Raw genomic sequence first — 25882 nt, forward strand, 5'->3', positions numbered from 1 at the left:
AAGTACTGTCTGAAAATAACATCACCACTGTGCTCAGTTGGCCTGGGGCAAAGCTTTATTGGCCATAAAAATACATCTTTGTTTAAAAAATAAATAATTTCAAATCATTGTTTTATAGCCAGTCATTTCCTAGTCAAAATGGAGGTGGCTAGTTTATAAGCTGAAAGCAGTGATCTCCTGCAATGTCCTTGCTGTACAATAGAGTACATTTGGGAGGCACTTTGAGCTCCTTGAATGGAAGGTACTGTGAGTGTAAAACATTTTTTTTAATACTACACCACCCTAATTGCACATGAGAGTCGCTGCATAGGCAGCAGCACACCTGGGGAGCATGGGGAATTGCACTGTCGTTTGACTGCCATGGGTGACAAAAGGTGAAGACACTGGACCATAAGTCCCTTATTTCTACACAATCTGTGAAACGTGCCATTGTCGGGATAAGAGGCATACAGCTGGGTCATCCTATGTTTTGACATGGAACAGGTTTGAAGGTGGTTTCAGTGTTTTCCAGCAATACAAGGTCATACCTGCACAGCTGTGGTCTGCATAAAGAGAACAAACAAGAAGAGTCATTGATAGAAAAAAACGAGTAGTCCTGTAGTACCTTCGAGCGGAGGTGGGGAACCTTTTTGAGATTAGGGGCCACTGACTCACAGAAAAATCAGTCGAGGGCTGCACAAAAGTGAGAAGCCCCTGACTGAGAAGGAAAAAGACACTTCTCACATTCCCCTTGCACACACCAGAGCCCCAGGGTGGGCCCAGGCTGGTAGATTTTGTATGCTCCAGCTGGGGGGCTAGAGTGACAGCATGGGCTCCCCAAAGTGTGTGTGTGGGGGGGGGGAATCGCTGAGCCTCAGAGGCTGGATATAGGCAAGCCGGGGGCTGCATCTGGGCCCAAGGTTCTCCACACCTGCCTTAGAGACTAACAACAAGCTTTACTCTTTTCTTCATTCACGTGTCAACTTACAGCCCGTTAGGGACTTCTATAGAAGGAGTTGTCCATAATATGTGCAAGAGGAAAAGGAGCTGCTAGGTGAGGTGGGGTAGCTTCCTCCCTATGCTGTAGAGAGCAGGACTATTTAAACCAGATGTTGTATGATTTTTTTTTCTGCAGCGGAAAAGTCTCTTGCCTGCCTTCATGATAAAAGAAAGTGATAGCAGCAGATTGACCCCGGTCTGCATGGACTTCATCATCTGGGAAAGTCTTCTCTAGGCAGAAAGTAGCCATTTCCTAGGTGAAAGCTGAGGTGAGAGGCTCATGGTAAACAGGGTACCTCAAAGGACTAGATATGGATTTGAAAAGCAGAGCGTGACGAGATCTGAGACACTCAAGTGAAGCGGTATCACGGGCAGTGTGGAAAGAGAACGTTGTAGAGAAGAGACCTGGCTCATTAAACACAGAATAAATCTTCCTTTTATTATTCTGTAGCTAAGCCCAAAGTGTCTGAACTAACAGAATTTATGAGAAATCTAAACATGTCTTTCATTCCTTTTATTTTACTGCCATTTTCTCTCTACTATTAATAAGCCTTGTTTTTAACACAAGTAGATGATCCAGTGCTTCTTGCCCAGGAAATTTCACACAGACTGTCCCAAAGACAAAACCCCTCTGCCTCTCAAAGATGTGCCAAGGGGCATCTTGAGGCTTCAGCTTGCTCAGAAATCATGTTCAGTCAGAAGATGTATCTATCACAGTCAGACAAGGGAGAAACCTACTGACCAAGGAGTCGCCACAAGCCAACGGAGGGAAAAGTGAGTCATTAAAAGATTTCTTGCATGCACATTTTGCAGCAGATGCAGACCGATACACTCTGCATGGGGCACGGTTATATAACCAGCACTAACAGTTCCCTTTCAGTGATAGCGTAGAGCAGGGCTACTCAACACATGGCCTGTTTGTTTGCAGCCCGTGGTGCAGTTTGGGTTTACATGGGGCTCAATGCGCAGCCTGTGGGTGGGAACCAGAACAAAAAAGTAGGCAGTATAGTGGTCTTCTGTTGAGATGCATTTTAGTAGTTAAATTCCTGGACTGTCATTGTTCATTATAAAAGTGCCGTCATATGGGTGAAAATTGGGTAAATATTGCATTTTATTAATAGCAGAATTGACTTAAATGGGGCCTGTATGTTGTGTAGTCTCGCCTTAATCTTTATTCATGCCCGTGAAGGAAGCTATTTGCATATATATTTGCATGTATATGCAACCACACTTAAGTTGTGGCCCTCAGCATGTGCAGAGAGTATCATTGTGGCCCCCGGAGCTTCCACAGTTGAGTAGCCCTGGCCTAGAGTGCTAACTTTTTTCTCTTTCATTTGGAATATAAGAGAACTGCAGAAGCTGTGTGGCAGCTATTGACAATGCGGGTTTACCAGTTCCGGGGTACATTAACTGCATCTTTGTATTTATTTGTCAGATTTATTTTCAGTTTTAAATCTTAGGCAACATCCTTGTAACTGCATAAAGGGCCTGTACTTCTTTCCCACACCCTTCTTTAAATCTTTTAATCAAAAGGAGCTTTGATTGAATAGAAATTGCACATTCAGTCATACAGACCCAAATTACACATTTCAGTGAAAACAAATCAATTTCTGTTCTCAGGATGCAAAATTATCTGTGACTACAGTGGGAGTTGCATGCATGGAATTAAGGGCAAAATTGTCCCTCAAAATATACATGCAATAATTTTTAATCCCCCTGAAACCTTTAAAAGCATTTAAATTGCAAGTATGGAGATTGTTAGTAATCTAAACTTAATCCACTTACCTTTCTGGATTTGTAATTGACCGTAACGTCATTTGGAGGATCCTGAGTTTGTGCTTTGGGCCTACTACATTCCCCGTGGAAAATGCCAAGGAAATTCTTGCAATATTTTCAAAATCCTGGTCAAATCCAGCTAACAAACTAGCTTGGCTGTACGGTTGGAAAGTTGCAACTTCGCTAAGCAGAAAGCAGACAATTTAGAACATACTCACTAAAAAGCAAATCACACTTTGATTAAATTCTGTGTAATATATATTCATAAGGGTGGCTAGGGAGAAGTGCCAGTCTCTGGAATTCCTGCTGATTTTTCTGAGAGCAGTCTGTGGCTTTTGATCCCCAGATCCAAACCTGTTCTTACGCTTTTGGTACCCAGTTGCCAACAAACCCCTGAGGTGCCTTCTTTCCTGGTCTTGTTCAGAGATGGGCAAAAATTTCATGAGAAGGGTGCGATTTTCATCATTCAAGAGTGTGAAAATATTGGGAAGGACTTGATTTCTGACACCTTGGACTGAAATCTAGTTAAAACAGCTCACAAGGTGTTAGTGCCATTGAATCGGACCCCAAGGTACAATCTGAACTCTGACTCTGCCTTGAACCTGAACTCAAAGTCATAGATTAAATCCAATCATGGTTTAAACATGTATTGACCAGAAGCCATGTATGTTGTAGAACACATGTTAAATACAACATTTGTGTTAAAAGGGTTGTATTTCTGACTTAGCTCTGATAATCAGAACATTCTGAGCATGGCATGTTCAAGAACCTTCATTTGGTTTCTTGTATCTGTTTCTAGGTAGTTGCAGCACATGCCTCCATAGTATAGGGATGAGCTGACACAAGCCAATGGAAAGTAATAAAGCATATCATGGCAAATGAGCAAAGTCAATAGCGTTTTGTTAAGGGATGGATGTGACCTAATGACTTTTGGCAACATGATCCATTTTATACTGAGGCTTCACAGGAACCTGTTTAGACCTTTCAGTGTATCAGTAATAAATATACACATGGAACCATACTTCACATATCGATCCAGATCTACTGAGAGATTCATGGGACCGCTGGGGCGGGTCCAGATTTGTCTGCTCCCCAGAGAGAGTGAGGAATGCAGCAAACTCTGCACTTCCTCCTCTTTCCTTGACAAAGGGGAGCAGCCAGCAATGTTCCAGTATGAATGGGGAGGCTTCAGCCCCCCCTTCCTAAAGGGCGCCAGGAGGGGTGAGAGGCTTGGGGCTGGGTAGTCTCAGATGGTGCGGTGACCCCAGCCAGCCCCTTTCACCTGCCTGGTGATTCCCTCTCTTCAATATGGTGGTTATGAGTCTCCTTGTGTGTGTGTGTGTGGGGGGGGGAAGCTACAGCCCCCTGCTCTCCCTAAAGAGCTCCTAGGGGTGGGAAGCGCAGGGCTGGGACAGTCCTGGATGGGTAGGGGGCATGCCCCTCAGCCAGCCCCTTTCACTTGCCTGGTGATTGTCACTTTTCTGTATGGTTCTGTGAGAAGCAATCCCATTCCCAGCACATCCCATTTTCCTGACACAAACCAACCCTTCTTTGGTTTAAGTTATGATAATGAGGAAGCTTCATACCAGTTTGGTGGTCTGAGCTTTTACCATTTAGGAGGGGTTCTTGAACAAACAGTTGCCCCCTTTGTTCTCCCCCCCCCCCCACACCCCACTGGCAGGCCTACACGGGATTTATCTCTTGAAGTGCAAGCAACCTACAATGCTTGTGTGCTTGCCTTTGGCCAGAACCAGACATTGATTGGCCTAAACGGCTTGGCAAGAATTTTGGATCTTGAATCCAGTAGGACTTACTGATTGACTGTGGACTGGGCAGTGTTTCCAGCTTGATCTGTGAGTTTAATTATGAGGAAGCCTCTTCTAATATCTTTGTTCCAGGTAATAATATCCACAAAGTAATGATAAACTGCAAGGGAGAGCGAGAGAGTACAATTAGAGTCAACTTATTTCTTTTGCTTTCCTGAGGCCATGCTCTGGGCTGGAAGTTGAGCTGCCCAGAGAGCATGTTTTTCTCCCATTTATCTGACCTTTGTGTCTTGCTTGTATTGCTTCTTTTCACTTTCAGTTTGCAGTCTCCCGCCTGCTTTTCATCTCCTTGCCTCTCCTCATTTGCTTCATTTATTTTCCCCTTGACATGCTTACTTGTCTCCATTTCCCACTGGGCATTTAACTGGACTCATCTCAACTAGCCAGTTCCTCTCCTGCTGCACTGCCCAGCCACCATGCAGTCTCTGGCTGCTCAAGGCTTTGCTCTAGGGATCATTTGGAGCCTTGTGCAATTACAGGTCAGAGTAGATGATCATGATGGTCCCTTCTGGCCTTGGAATCTATAATGTTTTTCCCTATTCAGCTGCCTGCCCTCTGATCTTTTTCTCTCCCTTTTCTTTTTGATTCACTTTAGGATCTTTCCTCACCTTCTGGGGTGGACACATCCACATTGCAAGGGTGCGTATACTGAATCCCACCACCCGTGACAACCTGCTCAGTTGTCCTTGAAGCCAAAATGGCTCAGAGCTTCTCTGCTGCTCAGACAAAAGTGGCCAATTAAACTTGCAAAAGGATTCTTGCATGTTGGTGGCAAATGTACTGCAGAAGGGAATCGGGGGGGAGGAGGGGTCATAGTGGACCACAAGCTAAATATGAATCAACAGTGTGATGCAAAAAAGGCAAACATGATCCTGGGAGGCATTAACAGGAGTGTTGTAAGACACGGGAAGTCATTCTTCTGCTCTACTCTGCTCTGATTAGGCCTCAATTGACGTATTGTGTCCAGTTCTGGGCACCACATTTCAAGAAAGATGTGGAGAAATTGGAGAAGAGCAACAAAAATGATTAAAGGTCTAGAGAACATGACCTATGAGGGAAGATTGAAAGAATTAAGCTTTTTTAGTTTAAAAAAGAGAAGACTGAAGTTTTCAAGTATCTAAAAGGGTGTTACACGGAGGAGGGAGGAAGAATTGTTCTCTTTGGCCTCTGAGGATAGCACAAGAAGCATTGGACTTAAGTTGCAGCAAGGGAGGTTTAGGATGAACATTAGGAAAAACTTCCTGTCAGGGTGGATAAACACTGGACTGAATTGCCAAGGAAGGTTGTGGAATCTCCATCACTGGAGATATTTAAGAGCAGGTTGGATAGACATCAGGGATGATTCTAGACAGTGCTTGGTCCTGCCGTGAGGGCAGGGGATCGGACTCGATTACCTCTCAAGGTCCCTTCCAGTTCTAGTGTTCTATGATTCTATGCACATTTGGAGGCAAATTTGGCCCTACCTGGACTTGGCCAAATGTTGCCTCCAGTTACTTCAGTGGGGTTGGACACGTGGCTTTCTTGGTGTGGACATGTTATTAGGATGGACGACAAATGAATGATGCATCATGTTTGCCAAGGAAGGCTGTATATGTGGGTGGTGATTCTGTGGCCACCAACAGTTTTAATGGCGTTGTGAGACTGACAACAATAGACACAGACTGAACCTCCAGCCCGAATACCTCAAGGGCCTATTCAGAGAGTGAACTGGTTGATGCTCAGCCGGAAGGGAGACAACATCTATCAGGGATGGTCTACAACTGGTCTAGCCGGAAGGGAGACAACATCCTTCTGGGATTTGCCACAAAGATGATGACAGATTCCCCCACCTTTCTGCTCCGTTCACACCCTTCCTTTTCTTTCCAGTCATTGTCAGGTTTTTCACTCTTTGGCATAGTCCTTTCCTCTGTGCTCTTTGGTTTCTTCTCAGCCACTTACTGTTTCCCAGAATGCCCTTTCCTAAGGCCCGTCACTCCTGCCAGTGAAGCCTCCCTCCTTTGTGCCAGATTCTTCTCAACTCGTTTCTCCTGCCGGCTACAGCCTCTCCTCCCGCTGTCCATCCCTGCACGTAAGCTGCCTCCTGCCCAGATTTTTCCCCTTTGTATCGCTACGTGGAGTCTCTCCCTCAGTCCCTACCTATGCACAGTTTCTTGCTCTAGTCTTTGGAAGGTGCCAAGTGTTTTTTCCTTGTTTTTATGGAAACACACTTGAATTCTTTTGACTGTGTGTGAAGTGTGGTTCTGCCCTGAAATATCTCACTACAAAGGCTCTGTTTCACCCTGAAGATTTGCCCTTGGGCAGGTTTGCTGTCCAGCTGACTCACTTTAGGGGCTAAAATCGAGTTTTGCTACTTTTTACTCCCATTAAAACTAAGAGGCCCTTAACTTTGGGACACTGAACTCAATTCTCATCCAGTTCACGTCTGTTAGCTGTGCAGCTGCTATAGCACCACCTCCTGCACCACAGCAACTCTGACGGCAATGAGAATTGTGCAGATTTCGCCTCGAGTCGGGTGGCAGAGCCTTTCCAAGCGATGAGGCAGGGGAACGAAAGACTCTGTGATCTCTGGCAGTTGGACAAAACCTCTTGGCTTCTTACACTGAGCATATTTTCTTCAGAAGTCACTGAGCCTTTAAGAGCGGCATTGCCTTTGGGAATACCAGAGAGCACCTACCACAATCTTATGGGGTGGAGCGGCTCACCTGCAGCCCACTTCCTTCCCATGGTTTGAACCAGGCAAGGGATTGCTGTGCCCTCTGTTCGCCACAGTGACAAACACCTGAGTCACACAAGTGTTAAAGCTAACAGCTTAAAATGGTTTTATTAAAAACCCTTTTCCTTCTCCAGTTTGCTCCACGTCTACTGCCTTGATTCTTGAGTTCCCTACTCACTGGTCCCCATGGAGCCTGCCAGCCTGCACAGAACCCGAATTTCTCCTGGGGGGAGTAAGCCAATAAATGTTTAAAAAATCAACACCTATCACAGCTTCATCATCCATTATAAAGCTGTTAAAAAGGTGGCTATTGGGAGCTGGGTTTTTTGGCGGGTCACTTTAAGGATCGAGAGTTCAATCTCACCCCAGTTCACCTCACTGGGATGCACCATTGACTTCAAAGATAGCGAGATTGGACCCCAGGACAGTTACAGTTTTTTCCTAGGCTTTATTCACATCTCACCTAATGTACTAGTTCTAACAGAAACTGCTCTCTCCCTGTGTGCATTTGTTTAGCTTGGGCTGGGCAATAATTTTTGGTGGGGGGGCACGCCAAGATTTTGGAAGGTGGTCAAGGGCCACACTTTTCTGTGGAGGAGATCAGGGTCTAGGATGGAGGTTGGGTGCAGAAGGGAGCATGGGGTAAGAGACTGGGGTGCAGGAGATGGTGTGAGGTCTGAGAGGAAGTTTGGGTGAAGGAGGGGGTTGTCAGCTGGGGCAGAGGAATGGGGGGCAGGGGCAGGGAGGGTGTTTGGGTGCAGGAGAGGATTCTGGCCTGGGGGAGGCATGTAGGAGGAGGTACAGGGTCTGCGAAGGAGTTGTGACCTGGGGCAGAGGGATGCAAAGGGTTTGGATGGTGACCTGGGGGAGAGAGTTGGGGTGCTGGAGGGGCAGGGGTACCAGAGGTAGGCTTTGGCTGGGAAGCACTTACCTGGCCTGCAATTTTCCCAAAGCAAGCTGGGCTCCCCGCCTGCTGCAGTCCCCGGCCACTGAAAACTGCAGGCTGTTCCCTCAGCTCCAGGAGGGGGAAGAGGCTTGCACTGCCCCCATCCCCCAGGTCAATCTCTCAGCTCCTATTGGCTGGTGGTTTCCAGCCAATAGGAGCTGAGACATTGGCTGGGATCAGTTCCTATTGGCAGTTGTTTCCAGCCACTAGGAGCTGAGGATTGGGCTGGGGGCAGGGAGATCACACAAAGCCTCCCTTTCCCTACAGAGTAGATTGCCGCACAGATTGCATTTTAAACCAAGGCAGCTGCATCCCTGAGGGTCCCAGGAAGAGAGGTCTGTGTGCCGGAGCTGGTGGCTTGGCGGTCGGGCTGTATTTTGCCCAGCCCTGGTTTAGCTGATAGGGAAAGATTGCCAGGGTGCCAACCTGCCATTTTGGAGCAGAGAGATATTACTGCAAATGGAAAATCTTTTATCCAGCAACTAACTACAAGCCGTCTTACTATGCTGTGAGATGCAATGACAGCGAATTGACTGTTCTGCTTGCAGTGTCAATGCTGTTGCTGGCAGAATCTTCAGTGCAATGTTGAAGGAATGTTAATCACTCACGGCAGAATGGTTTTTCCTCCGATGTATCAAAAAACACTTTAGTCACGGGGGGATTCTTTAGCGTTAAATAGCTTTTCCATTTATCAGCATAGTAACCTGTAGACCACAGTGTGAAAATTCAGCATTAGGTGATTGCACAAGACCAAATGACAACAGAAATCAAGTTAGTGCTGGATTTAGATCAAATTGCTTTTTAGTCACAAGGTGAATGTTGCAATTAGTTACTGATAAAACACAGCATAAACATGGTCCCTTATTCTCTTTGCACTCCTGTGAGTAAGCTAAGTCAGCATGTACATACTCCCAGGAATGAGGCCTACACATAGCTGTTTTTGTCTCATATTTTAAGAGCCATCCTTTTAATAGCTAGTCTTTCTTGTCAAAACAAATGTTGCTCTGTAGAACAATAATCTCCCTTACTTTGGAAGTTGATTTCTGGGAGCTCGAGTATATTTTCTAGAGCCAAGGTCTCCTAATGTGGGAGGCTAAAGTTACACTTCTAAATCTATATTTGGACAAGTAAACAAGTGATCTGATTTTCAAAAGTGCAGAGCATTCAGCTGCTCCTGTTGAAGTCCAGAGGCCTGGTCTACACCAAAGGGGAAAGTCAACTTAAGATACGCAGCTCCAGCTACATTAATTACGTAGAGTCAGTGTAGCTTAAATCAAGTTTTCATGCCATCCACACAGCGGGAGCAAATGCTCTCATTGGTTTCCCTTGCTCCTCATGAGGAGCAGGACTACCAATGCTGATGGGAGTACCCTCTCAGTTCGAATTAACGGATCTTCACGAACATTAGAAGATTGACCTCCGGAGGGTCGATCTTCTCGTAGAACAGACAAGCCCTAAGGCTATGTCTACTCAGGCGGGTCATTGCGCAAGTAAGGCCGTTCTTGCGCAAGAATCCGTAGAGCGTCTACACTGCCCACCCGCTCTTGCGCAAGGAAATGTACAGTACGGCGTGGTAAGAGAGGGCTCCTTGCTCAAGAGCTACGCTCTTTTCCAACAGGTGTAAGCCCTCTTGCGCTGGAGCTCTTGTGCAAGAGGGCAGTGTGGACGCTCAGCAGGGATTTCGTGCACAAGAAAGCCCTATGGCTAAAATGACCATCAGAGCTTTCTTGTGCAAGAGAGCGTCCACACTGCCATGGATGCTCTTGCACAAAAGCACAGCTCGCACATGGCACGGTGGACGTTTTCTTGCGCAAGAACCCTTGCGCAGGATGTTCTTGCACAATAAGCCGCCAGTGTAGACATAGCCTAAGAGTGCGTCTAGACTGGCAAGATTTTGCGCAAAAGCAGCCTCTTTTGCGCAAAAACTTGCCAGCTGTCTACACTGGCCGCTTGAATTTGTGCAAGAACACTGACGATCTCATGTAAGATTGTCAGTGTTCTTGCACAAATACACGACGCTCCCGCTCGGGAAAAAGCCCTCTTGTGCAAATGTTTTTGTGTAAGAGGGCCAGTGTAGACAGGGAAGAACTGTTTTGCGCAAAAAAGCCCTGATGGCAAAAATGGCAATCGGGGCTTTCTTGCACAAAATCGCGTCTAGACTGGCCACGGATGCTTTTGCGCAAAAGCACTTTTTGCGCAAAGGACCCATGCCAATCTAGACGCTCTTTTGCAGCAATACTTTTAGCAGAAAGACTTTTCCGTTAAAAGCATTTCCTCAAAATCATGCCAGTCTAGCCGCAGCCTAAGTGTTTAAGATGCTGAATGCCTCCTAGAAGTACTCCAATACTTAACAGCACCATGCGCTTATTCCACTATGCAGCTCCCCAAGGGTACATGAATTCTGCTCGCCCCTCCCTTCCCAAATCACCAAATTCTTGATTCAGCTGCTCCAACTCCTGAAGTACAGAGGTCCAGCTTTGCTGCCCTGTGCGGCAGCTGATATGGGAATGTACAAAGACTAGCTGAAGCCATTCAATCTATTTTCACGTTAATGTAAGCTAGGATTTATATCTACCTCTCCAGATGTGAAATGGTGTCATCTCACTCCCCTCCCAAAGGAAGCAGAGATTGTATTTGTTATGGGACTTTGCAAATAGCTCTGTCTCATGAGCCCTTTGGCTACAGGCACTGGAATGTTTGTTACATGTTCCGGGGAAGAAGCAGGGTACAGTATGACAGACAGCAGTGTGAGCCCTGTGGATTGTTAAAAGCCATCTCCGATACACAGCTCCACACTGGACACGAGATCATTCTTACCCAGGACAGGGCATGGCATGGGCTGGAAAGCCTCGCAGCTGGCGCACTTGCCATTCCTGTAATCGCGGTATGTATCACAGGGGTACGCGGTGATGTTGCAGCTCTTTCTCAAGGATGCCAGGTACAGGAAAACAGACCTCTGATGGTCGCATTTAAAATACTGCGATCCTTGTTGACACAAAGAGAAGGGATATTTTCATTAGAAATGTGTGCGTGGCAGGCACAATGCCAGTGCGACAGCAAAACAGGAGACACAACCCTGTTCAGGGACTGTAACAGCGTCCATTCTTAACACGAGAGGTTCACGGGGCCACGTCAAACCCTGCCCAGCAACTTGCTGAAGAGGATCACATCTTGGAAAGCAAGAAACTCAGAACCAGCGCCGCTTGTGCATCTCGCACTGTCCACCAGATGGAAGCACACACTGCGTGTCCCACACTGCTCCTGGGCTGCACATAGATTAGCCCTCACCACTTCCTAGCTGTCAACCGGGACATACCTGTTCCTACCACGCTACGGGGGCTCAGACTCTACGCAACGGACTTCCATGAGACTAGGCCCAGAGTGTGGGTACGTTTACAATCCCCATCAAATGGCACCTTCCTACTCACCAGACACTAGCGGTTCCATGTGTCCCATCAAGTGATACCTGACTATGGGAAGACTAGCCTCAGCTTAGCACTGCAGAGCCCCTGCGGGTATGCACAACTATGGCTTCTGCTCCACCTCGTGAATTAGTCACCAAGTTCTTCGCTGAGGGTGGTCACATCAGTGGCGCATTCCTGTTAAAAGTTCTTACAGAAGCACCTGATTGCATGGACTGTGCTGGAACCCGTAGCGATGTACTGACACCTGCTCAGAACACCCCCTCTCCAATTCGGCATGCTGGTGAGTAAGGAAGTTCTGTTAAAGACCTACAGCGGCCAAGCAGAGGGTCTGAGGCTGCGGGAGAAGGGCCAGAGCAAAGCCAATTTCCTGTGGGTGGAACGAGGCATACAGATAGTTCGGAATAGGAAGCCTAGTCCAAACTATCTAGTTCGTGCCGCATGTAGCCGCGGGCACGGAGTCCGCACTAGCGGACATTTAAAAATGGCGGCGCCCGGCAACATGCAAATAAAGCCCGGGAAGTTCAAATCCCGGGCTTCATTTGCAAGTTCGTATGACTACATTAACCACCCTAGTTCGAACTAGGGGGGTAGTGTAGACATACCCTTGACTATCCTAAACAGTTTTGTATCATCTGCAAACTTTACTACCTCACTGCTTACCCCTTTCTCCAGATCATTTATGAATAAGTTGAAAAGGATTGGTCCCAGGACTGACCCTTGGGGGACACCACTAGTTACCCCTCTCCAATCTGAAAATTTACCATTTATTCCTACCCTTTGTTTCCTGTATTTTAACCAGTTCTCAATCCAAGAAAGGACCTTCCTTCTTATCCCATGGCCATGTAATTTACACAAGAGCCTTTGGTGAGGGACCTCGTCAAAGGCTTTCTGAAAATCCAAGTATACTATATCTACTGGATCCCCCTTGTCCGCATGTTTGTTAACCCCTTCAAAGAACTGTAATAGATTAGTTAAGACAGGATTTCCCTTTCTAGACAGTGTGGAGAGGCGGGAGAACCAAAGCGCACACAGGGGAAGTGACTTTGAGCTCCGTGCTGCCTTTCATTGCCAAGACAAGCATTATGTCTTCAGTGTTGGCATCTCCATTGCACCGTTACTTGTTTTCTACACTGGTTCTAGTCCCACTTAGGTTCTTACACTGGATTTGAGCCAGATATTATATAAAAATCCCACCTTCTCGAAACGTTTCTACAAGCTCTGAGGATAAACGTGATCACTGAGCTTTTGCATGCAGATTCGTGGAAATAGGTGAATTTGCTCCACAACAAATTCTGATCCCCTTAGCTCACTTGGCAGAGAGCAGAAAATCAAGGATGGCGCAGCAGAAGATTGTGGCTCAGACCTCCTCTGGGACAAATTGGTGTGGCTCCCTGGACTTCGGTGCAGCTACCCCATGATACAACAGCGGGGGATCTGACTTTGGGTTGTCTTTCAAAAAGTTGGTTGTGATTGTTTTTTTCCTCTCAGTGAAGGTTTTTTCCCCACCATCACCTCCACTTCTTTGGTGATTGTTTGAAACCATTTTGTCCTCATTTCCCCAATGCAAAGTTTATTTTTATTGATTTATTTGAAAATATTTTTACCCTGCCTCTCTATTTAAAATATTCGAGGTGACTTACAGAGTTTTAAAACACAATATATACAAATGCAGAATAAAAGACCCCAAGAGGAGGGTATAAAAGTGTATTTCATTACCAGAAAATATCGTTTGCGGACAGCCTGGCTGGTCGGTTCCCCCATTGGCATAGAAGTCTATGTGTCCTAAAGCTTCTCTGTAGCCTAGTGCTAACAAAAGAAAATATCATTTTTAGAAAAATTAATAAAGTGCCAGGAAAAAGGAATTTCAAATGAAGAATTAGGAACAAATAGCAACGTGGATTCTTTTAGCATTGGATGGATCATCTGTGCAAGAGATTTAGCTTCCTTAATCTATTTATGCATCATTGAACTAAAAACCCCTGTTGTCGTAGCCCAGCTATGACATTAAGGGTATGTCTAGACTACAGGGTTTTGTCGACGGAAGCTTTGTCGACACATAGGCTGTGTCTAAACTACATGGCTCCGTCGACGGAACCATGTAGATTAGGGTTATAGGCAAAGGGAAATGAAGCGGCGATTTAAATGATCGCGGCTTCATTTAAATTTACATGGCTGCCGCGCTGATCAGCTGTTTGTCGGCTCAGCGCGGCAGCCATGTAAATTTAAATGAAGCGTCGATTATTTAAATCGCCGCTTCATTTCCCTTTGCCAAAACAACAAATCTACATGGCTCCGTCGACGGAGCCATGTAGTTTAGACGTACCCATACTGTCGACAAAGAGCGTCTAGACTACATCCAGTTCTGTCGACAAAGCAAGCCGCTTTGTCGACATAACAGTGTGGACGCAAAGGACAGTGTATATGCAATAATGCCTTCTATCGACAGAACTCTGTCAATAAGAGGCATTATTCCTTGTAGAATGAGGTTTACATACGTCGACAAAACTGCTGAGTTTTGTCGACGTTATGTCGACATAACTCAAAGGCAGTGTGGACGCAGGTATAGTTTTGTTGACAAAACCCTGTAGTCTAGACACACCCACAATGCCCACCATACGACACGTGCATGGGGTGTATCTGTGCCCATGGTGGCTTCTCCTGCAGAGAAACCATGGGAGGGAAAAATCTAAGTTAAATGTCTCATTTTGTGGCATTTTTAGGGAATAAGTTTGCTGGGCCTTCAAGAAGATAAATGGATGGTCCTGACAGTGTTAACCCTGGGCTGTCTTCATGCCTTATCCAAGGGTAGCCCCTGGACTCTCAGACAGCTGCTGGAACAATCTGTAGAGTGAGGGGGAGACTGAGCGCCATTGAATTAAACTGCAAACCCTCTGTATGGTGAAAACCACTTCACAGAGCCCCTCTAGAGACTGATGACTCTTCTCCATGCAGAAGGAGAAGATCCGGGAGTGGATTGTCCCCTCGACACACAGATGGGCCAGGGCTTGATCTGTTCCAGGAGGTGGATAATGAGTACGGAGCGAGTGAACGTCTGCGAGAGCCGGGGTGCGGCTGTTGTAAAAGTGAGACCTGGCCATTAGCGTGAGCTGCTGGGGTCTGGCAGGCGGGTTGCGAGTGGGGTGGAGGAGGGCGCCACAGTAGGCTAGTGGGAGGAGTCACGCGTACGAGTGCAGATTACAGCAGAGGAGGGACCGAGGGGGGAAATGGCCTCAGGGTGGCTGGAGGCAGCCGGGGAAGAACGGGTCAAAGTCCAGGGCGGTGGCCAGGATACAGACTCACCTGGTGCAAGTGTTCCTGGCCTGAGGAGAAGAGCAAAGGGAAGCAGCATCATGCAAAGCTACATGGTGCCTCCCAGGTGAAGATCACAGGGCAGGTTACAAGCAGCCCTGGGCTGCTAACGCTCTCTGCAGGGGGATGTGATGGCTTCAAGTTGGCGTGATTGGCTTTTGCTGTTTCAGTTCCTGTCTCCAGCTCCGAATGATCTGTGCCCACTGCAAGCAGCAGCCACCCATCTAGCCCTCACCGGAGCTGGTTTTGAAGTGCTACTGCACAGGGACCACTCTGCCCTACCGCTCCAGGGACTGTAGCTCCTCTCCTTCCCAGCCAGCAAAGCACATGGGTACCTTCTGCAGACCTGGGATGTCCCAGTGTTCCCTTGCTACGGGCCGTGCCCCCGGGCTACCAGTCACAGCCCTCTGTCGAGATACATCCCCTTAGATCAAGAACCTAGCAGGGATAGCTCTTGAGTGAACAGTGACCCACTTTCTGAGCTGTGCAGAACAGGACCCCTCTCCCAGCCTGGCCTCACCCGATGATCGGAGTTAGGTCACAGCCCCGCACAGGCACAGAGCTCCAGGCAACGAGAGAGGTGCCCAGGTATTGTCCACCATAGCCTTCTCCATCCTGCTGTCCAGGTCAGTTCCCGGGCGTCCCTCTAATGAAATGCAGGGAGGGAAGAAATGAAGTCTTACCGTCAATATCAGAATGAATGACGTCCACAAACTGGGCATCAGTAGGGTCTAGCCTTTCCTCCAGGGGCTTCCCGTTAAATAAGGGACCTGCGGGGTCAAGACCTGAAATGCAAAGTGAGGAGCTTGGCATGATTGTTTCAATGATTCTCGGTATCTATCCCTGGGAATGGGCAGTGCCCGCCCCCCATCCCACCGGGCACAGCGCGCTCACATACCAGGGTGGGCCTGAGAACACGCACACGGAGAGAGTTTTCCCTCCGTCCTAGTGAAGCACAAAAGAGAAACCTCCATTTGAGGCCCCTCGTGCTGAGCATAGGTTGCCAGGGCTCCCCCTCAAGAGCGCGCTGTCCCTACTCGGAGTTTCTTTTGCTTCAGAGGGTGCCCAGGCTTCTACTTTTCCTGGCACGTAGCTGAGGGCTCATCACGTCTGCTCTGGGGGCTAGTGTGACACCTGGCCTAGAAAGGGTTAAGCCTCCTGCTGGACAAATGACCCCAATCCAGCTTTCGGGGACTTACTGGGAGGTAATGTGTGTGTTGGTTTGCATGTGTACAGGCAGTCCCCGAGTTATGTACAAGATAGGGACTGTAGGTTTGTTCTTAAGTTGAATCTGTATGTAAGTCGGAACTGGTACGTATTGTAGGGGAAACTCTAGCCAAACATTTCTCCAGAGCTCAGTTTTATTCTTCCACCCCTCACTTCCCTCAGTCCTTTATTCTCAAGCTGAGGTGTCTGCTGAGGAAAGCCGCTCCGCGTCTCCCTGGTCTGCTGGGGGGGGGGGCGCTAGCTTCGCGTCTCCCTGGTCTGCTGGGGGGGCGTTAGCTTCGCGTCTCCCTGGTCTGCTGGGGGGAAGCAGCTAGTGCGGGGTTGCCTCACCCCGTTTGTAAGTAGGGATCCGATGTAAGTCGGATCCATGTAACCCGGGGACTGCCTGTATTGTCAGGGGGCTGAACACAGACACAGGCCTATAACCTATAGACTACTCCTGTAAGGACGCTTTGCAACTACAAAGCTCCTCAATGTTACTGTGAAGCTGCTCTCAGAACTGTGCTCCTGTCTTGTGTGTCCGTTGATCTTTGAGCCAGTACTCGCTCGCTCTCTTTTCTTTTTAATAGAGTTTAGTTAATAAGAATTGGCTGTAGGGGTGTGTGTGTGGAGTAAGATCTGAAACTGACCTGGGAGGTCAAGTGTCCAATCTCTTGGGACTGGTAGAACTTTATGTGAGTTGGGTGTCTGGGCAGAGGCCTATGGTTGGGGTGTGTTGCTGGCTTCTGGGTAACTAGTGAGGTATTGTAGAAACATAACATACAAAGATAAGACTCAGAGGCTATTTTGTGCTGGCTTGGTAAATCTAAGTATTGGAATATTCACCTGTTTAGGAAATGGCTTCCCCATGCTTTGCAGTTTGGCTCTAACTGAGTAACCTCCGTTGGCTCCCCTAGGACTCTGGGCACAGCTCAGCAGAAATTACTCAGCATCTCCGAGTAGCGTCCTTGCACCTGTTGCTGTTGCATAAGGCCCAGCAGTAAAGTTGTGCTTTCTGTGTGTTCAGAACATAGGCCCGGCACTTGCTCACTAACCTTCACAGCATTTCCAGGAGCTCACTATGGAAAGTATTATTCAGCATATAGGCAAACTGAGGCAGAGGACAGAAGTGATTTGCCCAAGGCAGAGCACAGAGATTGGGAGAGGGGCTTACCTGTGATTCTCCCAAGTTTGCCATCATACATCTGTCCCACAAACCCAGCGATATGCGCTCCAAGACTAATTCCTATCATATAAACAGAGTCGAGCGATGCTCCGTCGGCCTGCAATTTAAAAAATGCCCATGATCATAGGTTACAGGAACGTTAAACATGTAAGAAACATCAAGAGGGGGGAAAACCACCCAGGTGGTTCCAGAGGTAATTAAATAGCCTGGTCTAATTTTACTTGTCAGGACTTCTCTAGTCTTTCCCAACACAAATGGAGGGGTCTCTTGAGACATAATGCCCAGTGCAGATTCCACTGAAATGAGCCCCCATTCACCCGTTGGGTATCACTTGCTCAATGCCCCTCCGTGAATCATTTCAGGGCCGGGACTAGGTTTCCATGGGGCAGTGATTATGCAGGGGAACGGTGATGAGTGCAGTGGCTGCTACCTAATTAATAATATACCTCAATTGCCAGCATGTGGTTTGAGACATTCATTGGCTAATTCAAAGACCCTAAGGCAAGCTGCTGAAGCCCATGGCTTCCTGCAACTATTAACTAACCTATGCAATATGTCACAGGAGCTCAGGTCTGGTCCTCCATGTCCTGCCCTGTACACTTTTGGCACATGTTCTTCAATGATCCCGCCCATGTTCCCAGTCACCGGGTACCAGCCAAGTGAAATCAATGAGACTGAAACAATCTTAAGAATGTAAAATCACTTTAAACAAAGTAAAATCACATTTTCATTCATGTTTTTTCACTCGCTCTGTTGGGACCCTGATGTTTCATCGGAAAAAAGACTGTTCAGAAGCCAATAACGCATTATGTGGGTAGTGAGAGGGCAGGGAACCTGTTGGGTATGGATAAGCCTGACTGAGTCACCGGTGTCATTGTAACTAGTATGAGGCTATCTCCTATTTGCAGGGGAAGTGTAGCTCAGGCCTTGTCTACACTGGCAAGTTTTGGCGCCAAAACCTGCCTTTTGGCAACAAAACAGTGAGAGCATTTACATTGCACTGTGACTTTTTTCGGGAAAAACACCCAGTTTTGGCGTCAAAAAACTTCCACCCCTGCGAGAGACTTTTGTCTTTTCCCCTCCCTTTATTGTTGACAAAGAACCAATGTGGACTCTGCTGTTTGTTTTGTTGAGAGAACTGCCTTCCCCCAGTATCCCACAATGCTTGGCCTGATGGCTCTACTCAGTGTTTTGTGATCTCTGCTGCTCTGCAGACATGTGGCCCCACCCCAGTCAAAGCCCCAGGAAGTATCTGACAACTGAGTGAGCTGCTCCGTTTGGGGAACAAACAAAAAACAAACCATTGGAGTGCTCCTGTTCTGCTGCTGCAGGAGGAGGACTGGAGAAAAAGCTGTGCTGCTTTGACATTCCTCAGCACAGAGAGTTCACGGAGCTAGGAGGGAATCCCAAGAAGTGCAGGGATCAGCTCTGCCTTCCCACAACACTGCACTGTGGGATGCTTACCCACAGTGCTTTGCTCTGTCTGTCCGCAGGGTTCTAGCCATGTGGCCATGAGTTGTCGACAGTGGGAAGCAGAAAAACTGGTTTGACTGGTTTTCACTTTAGTGCTATGGCTACACTACATGCTTCTTGCGCAAGAAGCCTTTTGCGCAGGAGTTTTTGCGCAAAAACTTCTTGCACAAGAGCACATTGTCCACACTGCATGGACGCTCTTGTCCAAGAAAGCTCTGATAACCATTCACAGAATGGCCTTCAGAGCACCTGTGCTTTTTTCCGTAGGGATTTCTTGCACAAGAAACCCCTCTGGAGCGTCCACACTTGCCTTTTTGTGCAATAGCTGTAGCGCTAAAAGGAGTTATGCCTTGTAAAAGGAGGTTTACCTACGCAGGAAAAAGCCCGCTCTTCTGCCGTTTTACAGTTGATTTACTTGCGTAAAAGTGCATTTGAGGTGTGGATGCTCCAAGGGGTTTTGTGCAAAAACCTTGCAGTGTAGACATAGCCTTGGTGACTTTTACATGTCAACAGCACTTTTGTTGCCAAACCTTCAGAATGTCGACATAGCCCCCGTGGGACACCTTCACATCCCACGTACCCAAAACATTCAGCATCCTCTTTATGTGGAGAGACCACTTAAGTGCATGTAATTTAGTGTTTAGGTCCTTACAATCATCTCATTTGTATTTCCTCTGCCATCCAAGTTAGTAGCTTCACATTTAAAACCATTCATCCCCGGATGTGAACTGAACTAAAATTCAGTCTCCCAGGGAGCCATTTCTGAAGTGGTTTCAACCAAATCTGTACTTTCAGATGTCCAAATCAGTACTTTCAGATGCCCCCTAACTTTTGGGACTTGTAGTTTAGGGAATAGTAGTGAGGTGCCCCCAAACTCTAAGGGTATGTCTAGACGACAGGCTTTTGTCGACAGAGGTTTTGTCGGCAGATGCTGTTGACAAAGCTTCTGTCGACAAAGAGCGTCTAGACTACATCCAGTTCTGTCGACAAAGCAAGCCGCTTTGTGGACATGAGAGTGTAGACGCAAAGGACAGTGTAGATGCAATAGCGCCTTCTGTCGACAGAAATCTGTCAACAAAAGGTGTTATTCCTCGTAGAATGAGGTTTACCGCCGTCGACAAAACTGCTGAGATCTGTTGATGTTATGTCGACAGAACTCGGTGGTAGTCTAGACGAAGGTATAGTTTTGTTGACAAAAGTGAACTTTTGTCAACAAAACCCTGTAGTCTAGACACACTGTCGAACATCCAGCAGTCTAGTGTGCCCCTGCAAATCTGATTTCTGAGGCACTTGAAAGCAAATCCTTAGAGTTCTGCATACAGAAATCAGGGTGCTTCAGATTAGAGGTTTTTTTACAAATATTGGACTATGTAGCACTTTAAAGACTAACAAGATGGTTTATTAGATGATGAGCTTTCGTGGGCCAGACCCACTTCCTCAGATCAAATAGTGGAAGAATAGTCACAACCAGGTGATTCCTTAATTTCTTGGATAGTGTGAGGCAGAGTCTTTCACTGTAGTCAGTACAGTATGTTGATCTTAATGGATTGTTCACTTTCAGTCCTTTATAACACCTGATAAGTATTTTATACAAGAAACAGAAAAACATCAAGAATGACATTTCTAACTTAGAGGTGTCATTCATGCTAAAATTCGACACTCTATATCTGAGTCTAAACAAAGGATCTAGTTATCTTACCCATTACAAAGATAGCTTCCCCAATTATCACCTCTAATATCATTAGCCCACAGACATTCACCTCCCCCCCATCCCCCTTCTGTTCTGAAATTTGATTTGTCCTTTTAATGTGTGTTCATTTTTTTTAAATTGTATCCTTTGGTATATATGGTTGTGACTATTTTCTTCCACTATTTGATCTGACGAAGTGGGTCTGGCCCACGAAAGCTCATCACCTAATAAACCATCTTGTTAGTCTTTAAAGTGCTACATAGTCCTGTATTTTGCTTCAGCTACACCAGACTAACACGGCTACATTTCTATTACTATTTTACAAATATTGTTACTCCAAGTTTAAACTGAATAATTCTGTCAAATGTTAACATGCAAAGTCACAGTAACGATTTTGGCACTAGATATCTTTCAGTTTACAATTATTACTTCATCTCTTTAAAGATCAATTGGCTTTCCCTCAGACTCTGTTGTATTAAATCCTTCCTTTACTCCGTTAGCTCCGTCACAATGATTGTAAACATCTAACTTACCACCATCTGGTCTATAACTGTCTTCAAGAATTCAGCCACTTTCTTAGTGTTGCTAGAAGCCCTGTGATAGAGCAGAGTGGTAGCCCCGCGGTTCCAGTCCACAATGATGATGTTGATGTCTTCTGCAGAGAGCAAGAGCTGCACTGTTTCTTGTATCCAGACGGGGGGAGAGCCTGTGGGTCGGTAGCCATGCACGATGAGGATGGTTTTCTTGGTCACGTTCAGATACTTGGAGCCGGTTGACGTGAGCGTTTCAGCGCAGTCCTGGTTTTGTCTTGTGTACAGCATTAGCTTCACTCTCAAGTCTGTGCCAATCAAAGCGCTGCTTATGCCCAGACCTGTAAATGCCGGGCATGCTTCTTCCGCGCCTGAAAACGGGGGATGGCAGGTCGTTATTAGTCACATTCGCAGCATTAAACAGCTCTCTGCTTTTTTCCTCATCAGCCCAAGCAAGACTGAAGGATTTTCACCATGAATTCCCTCCCTTCGGGTTACGCATTTCCCTCCTTTTCCCCTCAGCATCTACTGGGGCATCCAGGGAACTCAGCTGTATCTGCAGCATTAGGATGAAAGTCTCAGCCTGCACCTGCATGTCACACATCTGGCCAGCACCTTTCCACTGCCTCTAGCTCTGTGTGTGGCCCCGCTCTGGTCCTTCCCTTTGAAGCGCCTGGCGTTGGCCATAGTTGGGAGACAGAACACTGGGCCAGCTGGACCATTGGTCTGACCCAGTGGGGCCGTTCTTCTATGTCCTCTGCACTGTGCCCATCCCCACTGTGGCACCTGAATGCCTCCCCATCTAGGATGGACAAGTCAGAGCCCTCACAAGCCGTGCGCCTTGCATGTCATTACAAGGACACGCCAGCCGGTAAGCACACTCAGCACCTCTGTCTGACAGCCATATTAACGGCTTCCTTGCTCAGGTCTGGACCTGCTGCTAGGGAGACTGTGGGCCAAATTCAGGGGAGGCACGAGTGGGCACAGCCCTAATTAGTGAGTGATGACCCGGAGGCATTTGCAACCACCTTTGGGAGGGGAGGGGTGCGAGACTAGCAGGCTGGGGAAACGAGAACACAGCTACCAATGTAGCCAACCAGAGAGGCAACTCACACGTGACGTCCCTGGCCCACACCAGGAAGGGAGGAAACGCTGCTCCTCCTGCCCCACATGGCAGCTGTACTCCAGAGGCTCCCCGGTCCCTTTCCCGCTGATCAAGACACTCTTTGAGTGACTAGGGATGGAGACAAGCCCTAGAGAAGAGCGTCTCCAGGTACCTGTACATCTTGGCAGCTCTTGATTGTGTGTCGTGGTATTTGGAGGCTCTTCCCCTTCACACAGCAAACGCAACCATAATTGCCCCGGGAGACCAGCCTACCCAGGGACCAGCTTGCAATTGGTGTGAGAGTTGTGCGCTCTTTTGAAGAGCAAATCCAAAGTACCATTCCCAGACAGACGGCCTCGTAGAGAGACTTAACAAAACCCTACCAGAAACGCTGAAGTGCTTCATCGGATCTGACCAATCACTTCCATCACACTTACTGCTCCTAAGGGAGGTCCCACAGGCCCTAAGGAATTCTTCCCCTTTGGACTATGGCTGTGAGCCTTGAGGGAACGCCTTTGGCACCTGGGTTTATTTGCTAGTGAAAAATCTACAGGCGGCACCTCAGAGCGAACAAGGTTGTAACCGAGGGGCATGGCTGAGTACATCCCATTGGGGAGCCTGAGTCCTGTTGCTGATACTGTCAGCAGAGTCTAAATCAATGGCCTGTTGGCAGGATCCTTACGAGGCAGCTAGACAAGTAAGACTGTTCAGTTATGAAATTCAGTTCCCAGGAAGAAGAAGCGAGATCAGAATCTACCATGCAGGGCCGGCCTTACCATGAGGCCAACTGAGGCGGCCGCCTCAGGTGCCAGACTGGGGGGGGGGCGCCCCTAGGACCCAGAGAATCGAGACCTTTCAAAGTTTTGGCCCAAGCGAGGGGGCATGGGGGCGTCATTTGAGCTCCCTGCCGCAGGTGCCAAAATGTTGGGAGCCGGCCCTGCTACCACGTGAGTCTTCTCGGGCCCTGCACCACTTGGGAAGCTTTGCCAATGACTCCTTCCCCCGAGACGCCTGCATTAGCCCCTCAAATTCATATCTGCCGGGGTGGCCTGCTGCTCCCCACAGCTCCCATCGTCGGGAACAGTGAACCGCAGCCACTGGGAGCTGCAGGAGGCCAGGCCTCTGGATGGTCAATGTCAGCAAAATGTCTGGTGGCCGGCTAGCGGCTTGCCCTGGTGGGCCGCAGGCTGCCCACCACTGCCGTGAGCTCTTGGGGGGGAGTCACGCTTCTCAGGATAGTGCCTAACACAAAGGGGCATCGGTCGTGCCTCCAGCTGCTACCCCAATACAAATACATACAGTTTTATTTCTTATTGTTACCATCATCCTCCCCACAGCGGGAAGGGATCAGACAGGCGCTGGGCCTGCGAGTGGCTGCCAGCGCAGAGCACTACGCCTATTGCTTAACTTGATTCGCCCCCACCCGGAGCCAGCGCTCAGACTTGCTCAGGCAAGCACTGTGCCACGCACCGCAGTCACCAGCCCTCAATCGAAGCTGCATCAGCCTCCGGGCCAGCTGGCGTCTGTTACAGATCAGATCCTGCGTGCTCCTCCAGGCACAGGGAAAGCCTTGCAAGTAGCCATTCCACGACTGCTAGAATTGTGCCCCCGTGCGCCGTACCGTCAGATTAATGCTGCAGGCTTGCGGAGCCTTTCGGGACCGTCGTGGGAAGGCTGCTCTGCACTCGAGACTGAACCACGTGAGGAAAGGTGACAGCGGAGAGCCAGCGAGTGACAACTATTTTGCTGTAAACGCTGACAGATCCAGGGAGCCCTTAACCTGCTTGCTTTGGACATGGCTTTGCAAGTTACAATACCATTTTGCCAACGTAGTTTATAGCTCCTCAGGATTTAACTGTATGTACAATGCCAAAAACCCAGGCTGAGACATGCTCTGACGGTGCCCACATCCACATTCTTGAGGAAGGGTAATTACGTTTTTAAACCTCCCCAGGGATCTCTTTTCACACGCACAGGTACAGCCAAGAGGGGCGGCCGTTTGGTTTCAATGCTGCGCGCTGGCACACAAAAAACCTCTGTGCGTCCAAAGGGAATTTCTGCGGTCCCCTAATCTCTCCTTAAGGGCTTATGTGCGCACACATTTAAATCACAGCAAGCCGGTGGGTTTATCTACCCCACCCAACCCTGCCCGTGGACAGCCCTTTCCGACACACATCAACGGTTTGTTACTGTACGTCGATCTAGCTCTCTTTGGAAGGGGACTAGATCGAAGCACATTAACAAACGGCAAATGTGTGTCAGCAAGACAGCAGTCTGCAACAACATAGTGCTGGGCAGTCACACCCCAGCTTGCTGCAAACAAATTAATTGCGTGGACAAATCCTAAGGCCATAATACTGTGTTTAGTGTTGGCGTTTTTATAGCATACATTAGACATACCATTTTCTATTGTCCTACAGCATCCACATATTAACTTAGTAGGTGGCAGTATAGCCTAGTGGGTCGGGACCCAGACTAGGACTCATGAGACCTAGATTCAATTTCCAGCTCTTCTGCTGACCTTGGGCAGGTCATTTCTCTCCCCGTGCCTTAGTTTCCCCTTCTGTAAAACCAGGGATACGGGAAAAAGCTTTAAGAGATATTGTGAGGGAAGGTGTGTCAGATTATAACTTCTAGCATGTATTTATCAAACACATCATGCAAAAGACCTCGGGCTCCTGGGAAGCCTTGAGATTGCTGAAATATCCCTGAGTATTTATCAAAATTTTTCTTTCTTTTTAAGCTCACAAAATGCAGGTGTTTTTCCTGCCAGAACTAAGAGGTGCAAAATTACAAGCTGATCGCAGCCTTCAGCTGTTTGTTAATAAGACACCCTGGGAGTAGTTCCCTTAGGGTTATAGAGGTTTGTTCTTGAGCTGCATGAAAGGACTGGTTTGTAGTAATAAATGCCAAATTATACACTTATAAAATTCCTAGACTTTGAAAACCTTATTTATTCTACAAGTTATTGCTGCAAAAAGATCACCACAATTAACAATTGTAACAGCTAATTATTGTGCTTACCCAAGAGATGTTTATACAAAGTGGAGCGAACATACCATTACTCATTCTGTTTTTATATTTATACCCACTTTAAAACAATCTTGTTCATCTAACCAGTAGATTTTACTCCCAAATGGAAACAATTCAAATCAGCATTTCTAAGCTAAAGGCTGAATAGGTTCATGCTACGATGACATCTGAAAAACATGTCCCGTTTGTTGAGAAAGTAAAAAAAAAAGTTACATTTCTTACCTGCCCTCACCCCCCCCACCAAAGAGATGAAGAAGAAATACAGCTTCAGCATATGGAGTAAGTCAGTCAGTCGCCATACAACAGCCTCATTCAAACAGAGAGAAGTGTGTCGCAGGCCAGGGCTTTACAATTTCTTTCCCCGGCGCTTGCTCTCGTTCATATCACCGGCAAGCTGCAGACTCAAGCGGTGTCAGTAGGTGTGGTGACAAGCAGGAAGTTGATATACCAGGAATAACCCCTAAAATCTCAGATCCAGGCCTGCGCTGCTCGAAAGGGTGAGGCAGTTTCTAATCTTACAGGTTATTTTGTTTCATTTATTCTGATCTGGGGAGTGACTAAGCCAAGCCATGGGCGGTTGGGTAATGCGCACTGAGTGGCACTTGGGTTAGCTGTGTTGAAATTTGGGAGATTACTGGAGGTCTTTTTTTGCCGTTCACAAGCAATGCCAGAAAGGCGCCCAAAAG

At 47.6% G+C, this 25882-nt stretch overlaps 1 protein-coding gene across 2 annotated transcripts; it reads right to left on the reverse strand.

The window, feature by feature from the left end:
• Nucleotides 1-25724, reverse strand: LIPH (lipase H). 2 transcript variants are annotated; one of them, XM_006123702.5, is made up of 10 exons: nucleotides 25419-25721; nucleotides 21062-21429; nucleotides 17354-17462; nucleotides 15657-15758; nucleotides 13381-13470; nucleotides 11057-11224; nucleotides 8848-8943; nucleotides 4569-4680; nucleotides 2764-2937; nucleotides 1-542 (listed from the first exon to the last, which is right to left on the reverse strand). In XM_006123702.5, exons 1-10 carry the CDS (start codon nucleotides 25468-25470, stop codon nucleotides 458-460), a joined length of 1356 nt encoding a protein of 451 aa, XP_006123764.3. In that variant the 5' UTR covers nucleotides 25471-25721; the 3' UTR covers nucleotides 1-457. The 2 variants fall into 2 exon arrangements, with proteins under 2 accessions (XP_006123764.3, XP_025040780.3); XM_025184995.3 differs by lacking the exon at nucleotides 1-542 and having other exon boundaries at nucleotides 2795-2932; nucleotides 25419-25724.
• Between the last annotated feature and the right edge of the window lie 158 nt (nucleotides 25725-25882).

The sequence above is a fragment of the Pelodiscus sinensis genome, chromosome 10, assembly GCF_052426305.1.
Source record: "Pelodiscus sinensis isolate ZL-2025 chromosome 10, ASM5242630v1, whole genome shotgun sequence".
Taxonomy (NCBI): domain Eukaryota; kingdom Metazoa; phylum Chordata; order Testudines; family Trionychidae; genus Pelodiscus; species Pelodiscus sinensis.

Coding starts and splice junctions, on each gene's coding strand:
- LIPH (XM_006123702.5), bottom strand. CDS start 25,470: ATGCTGAAGCTGTATTTCTTCTTCATCTCTTTGGTGGGGGGGGTGAGG. Junction 13,471..15,656: donor CATTCATTCTGATATTGACG/GTAAGACTTCAT, acceptor TTCTTTTGTTAG/CACTAGGCTACAGAGAAGCT. Junction 543..2,763: donor TCAATTACAAATCCAGAAAG/GTAAGTGGATTA, acceptor CTCTTTATGCAG/ACCACAGCTGTGCAGGTATG.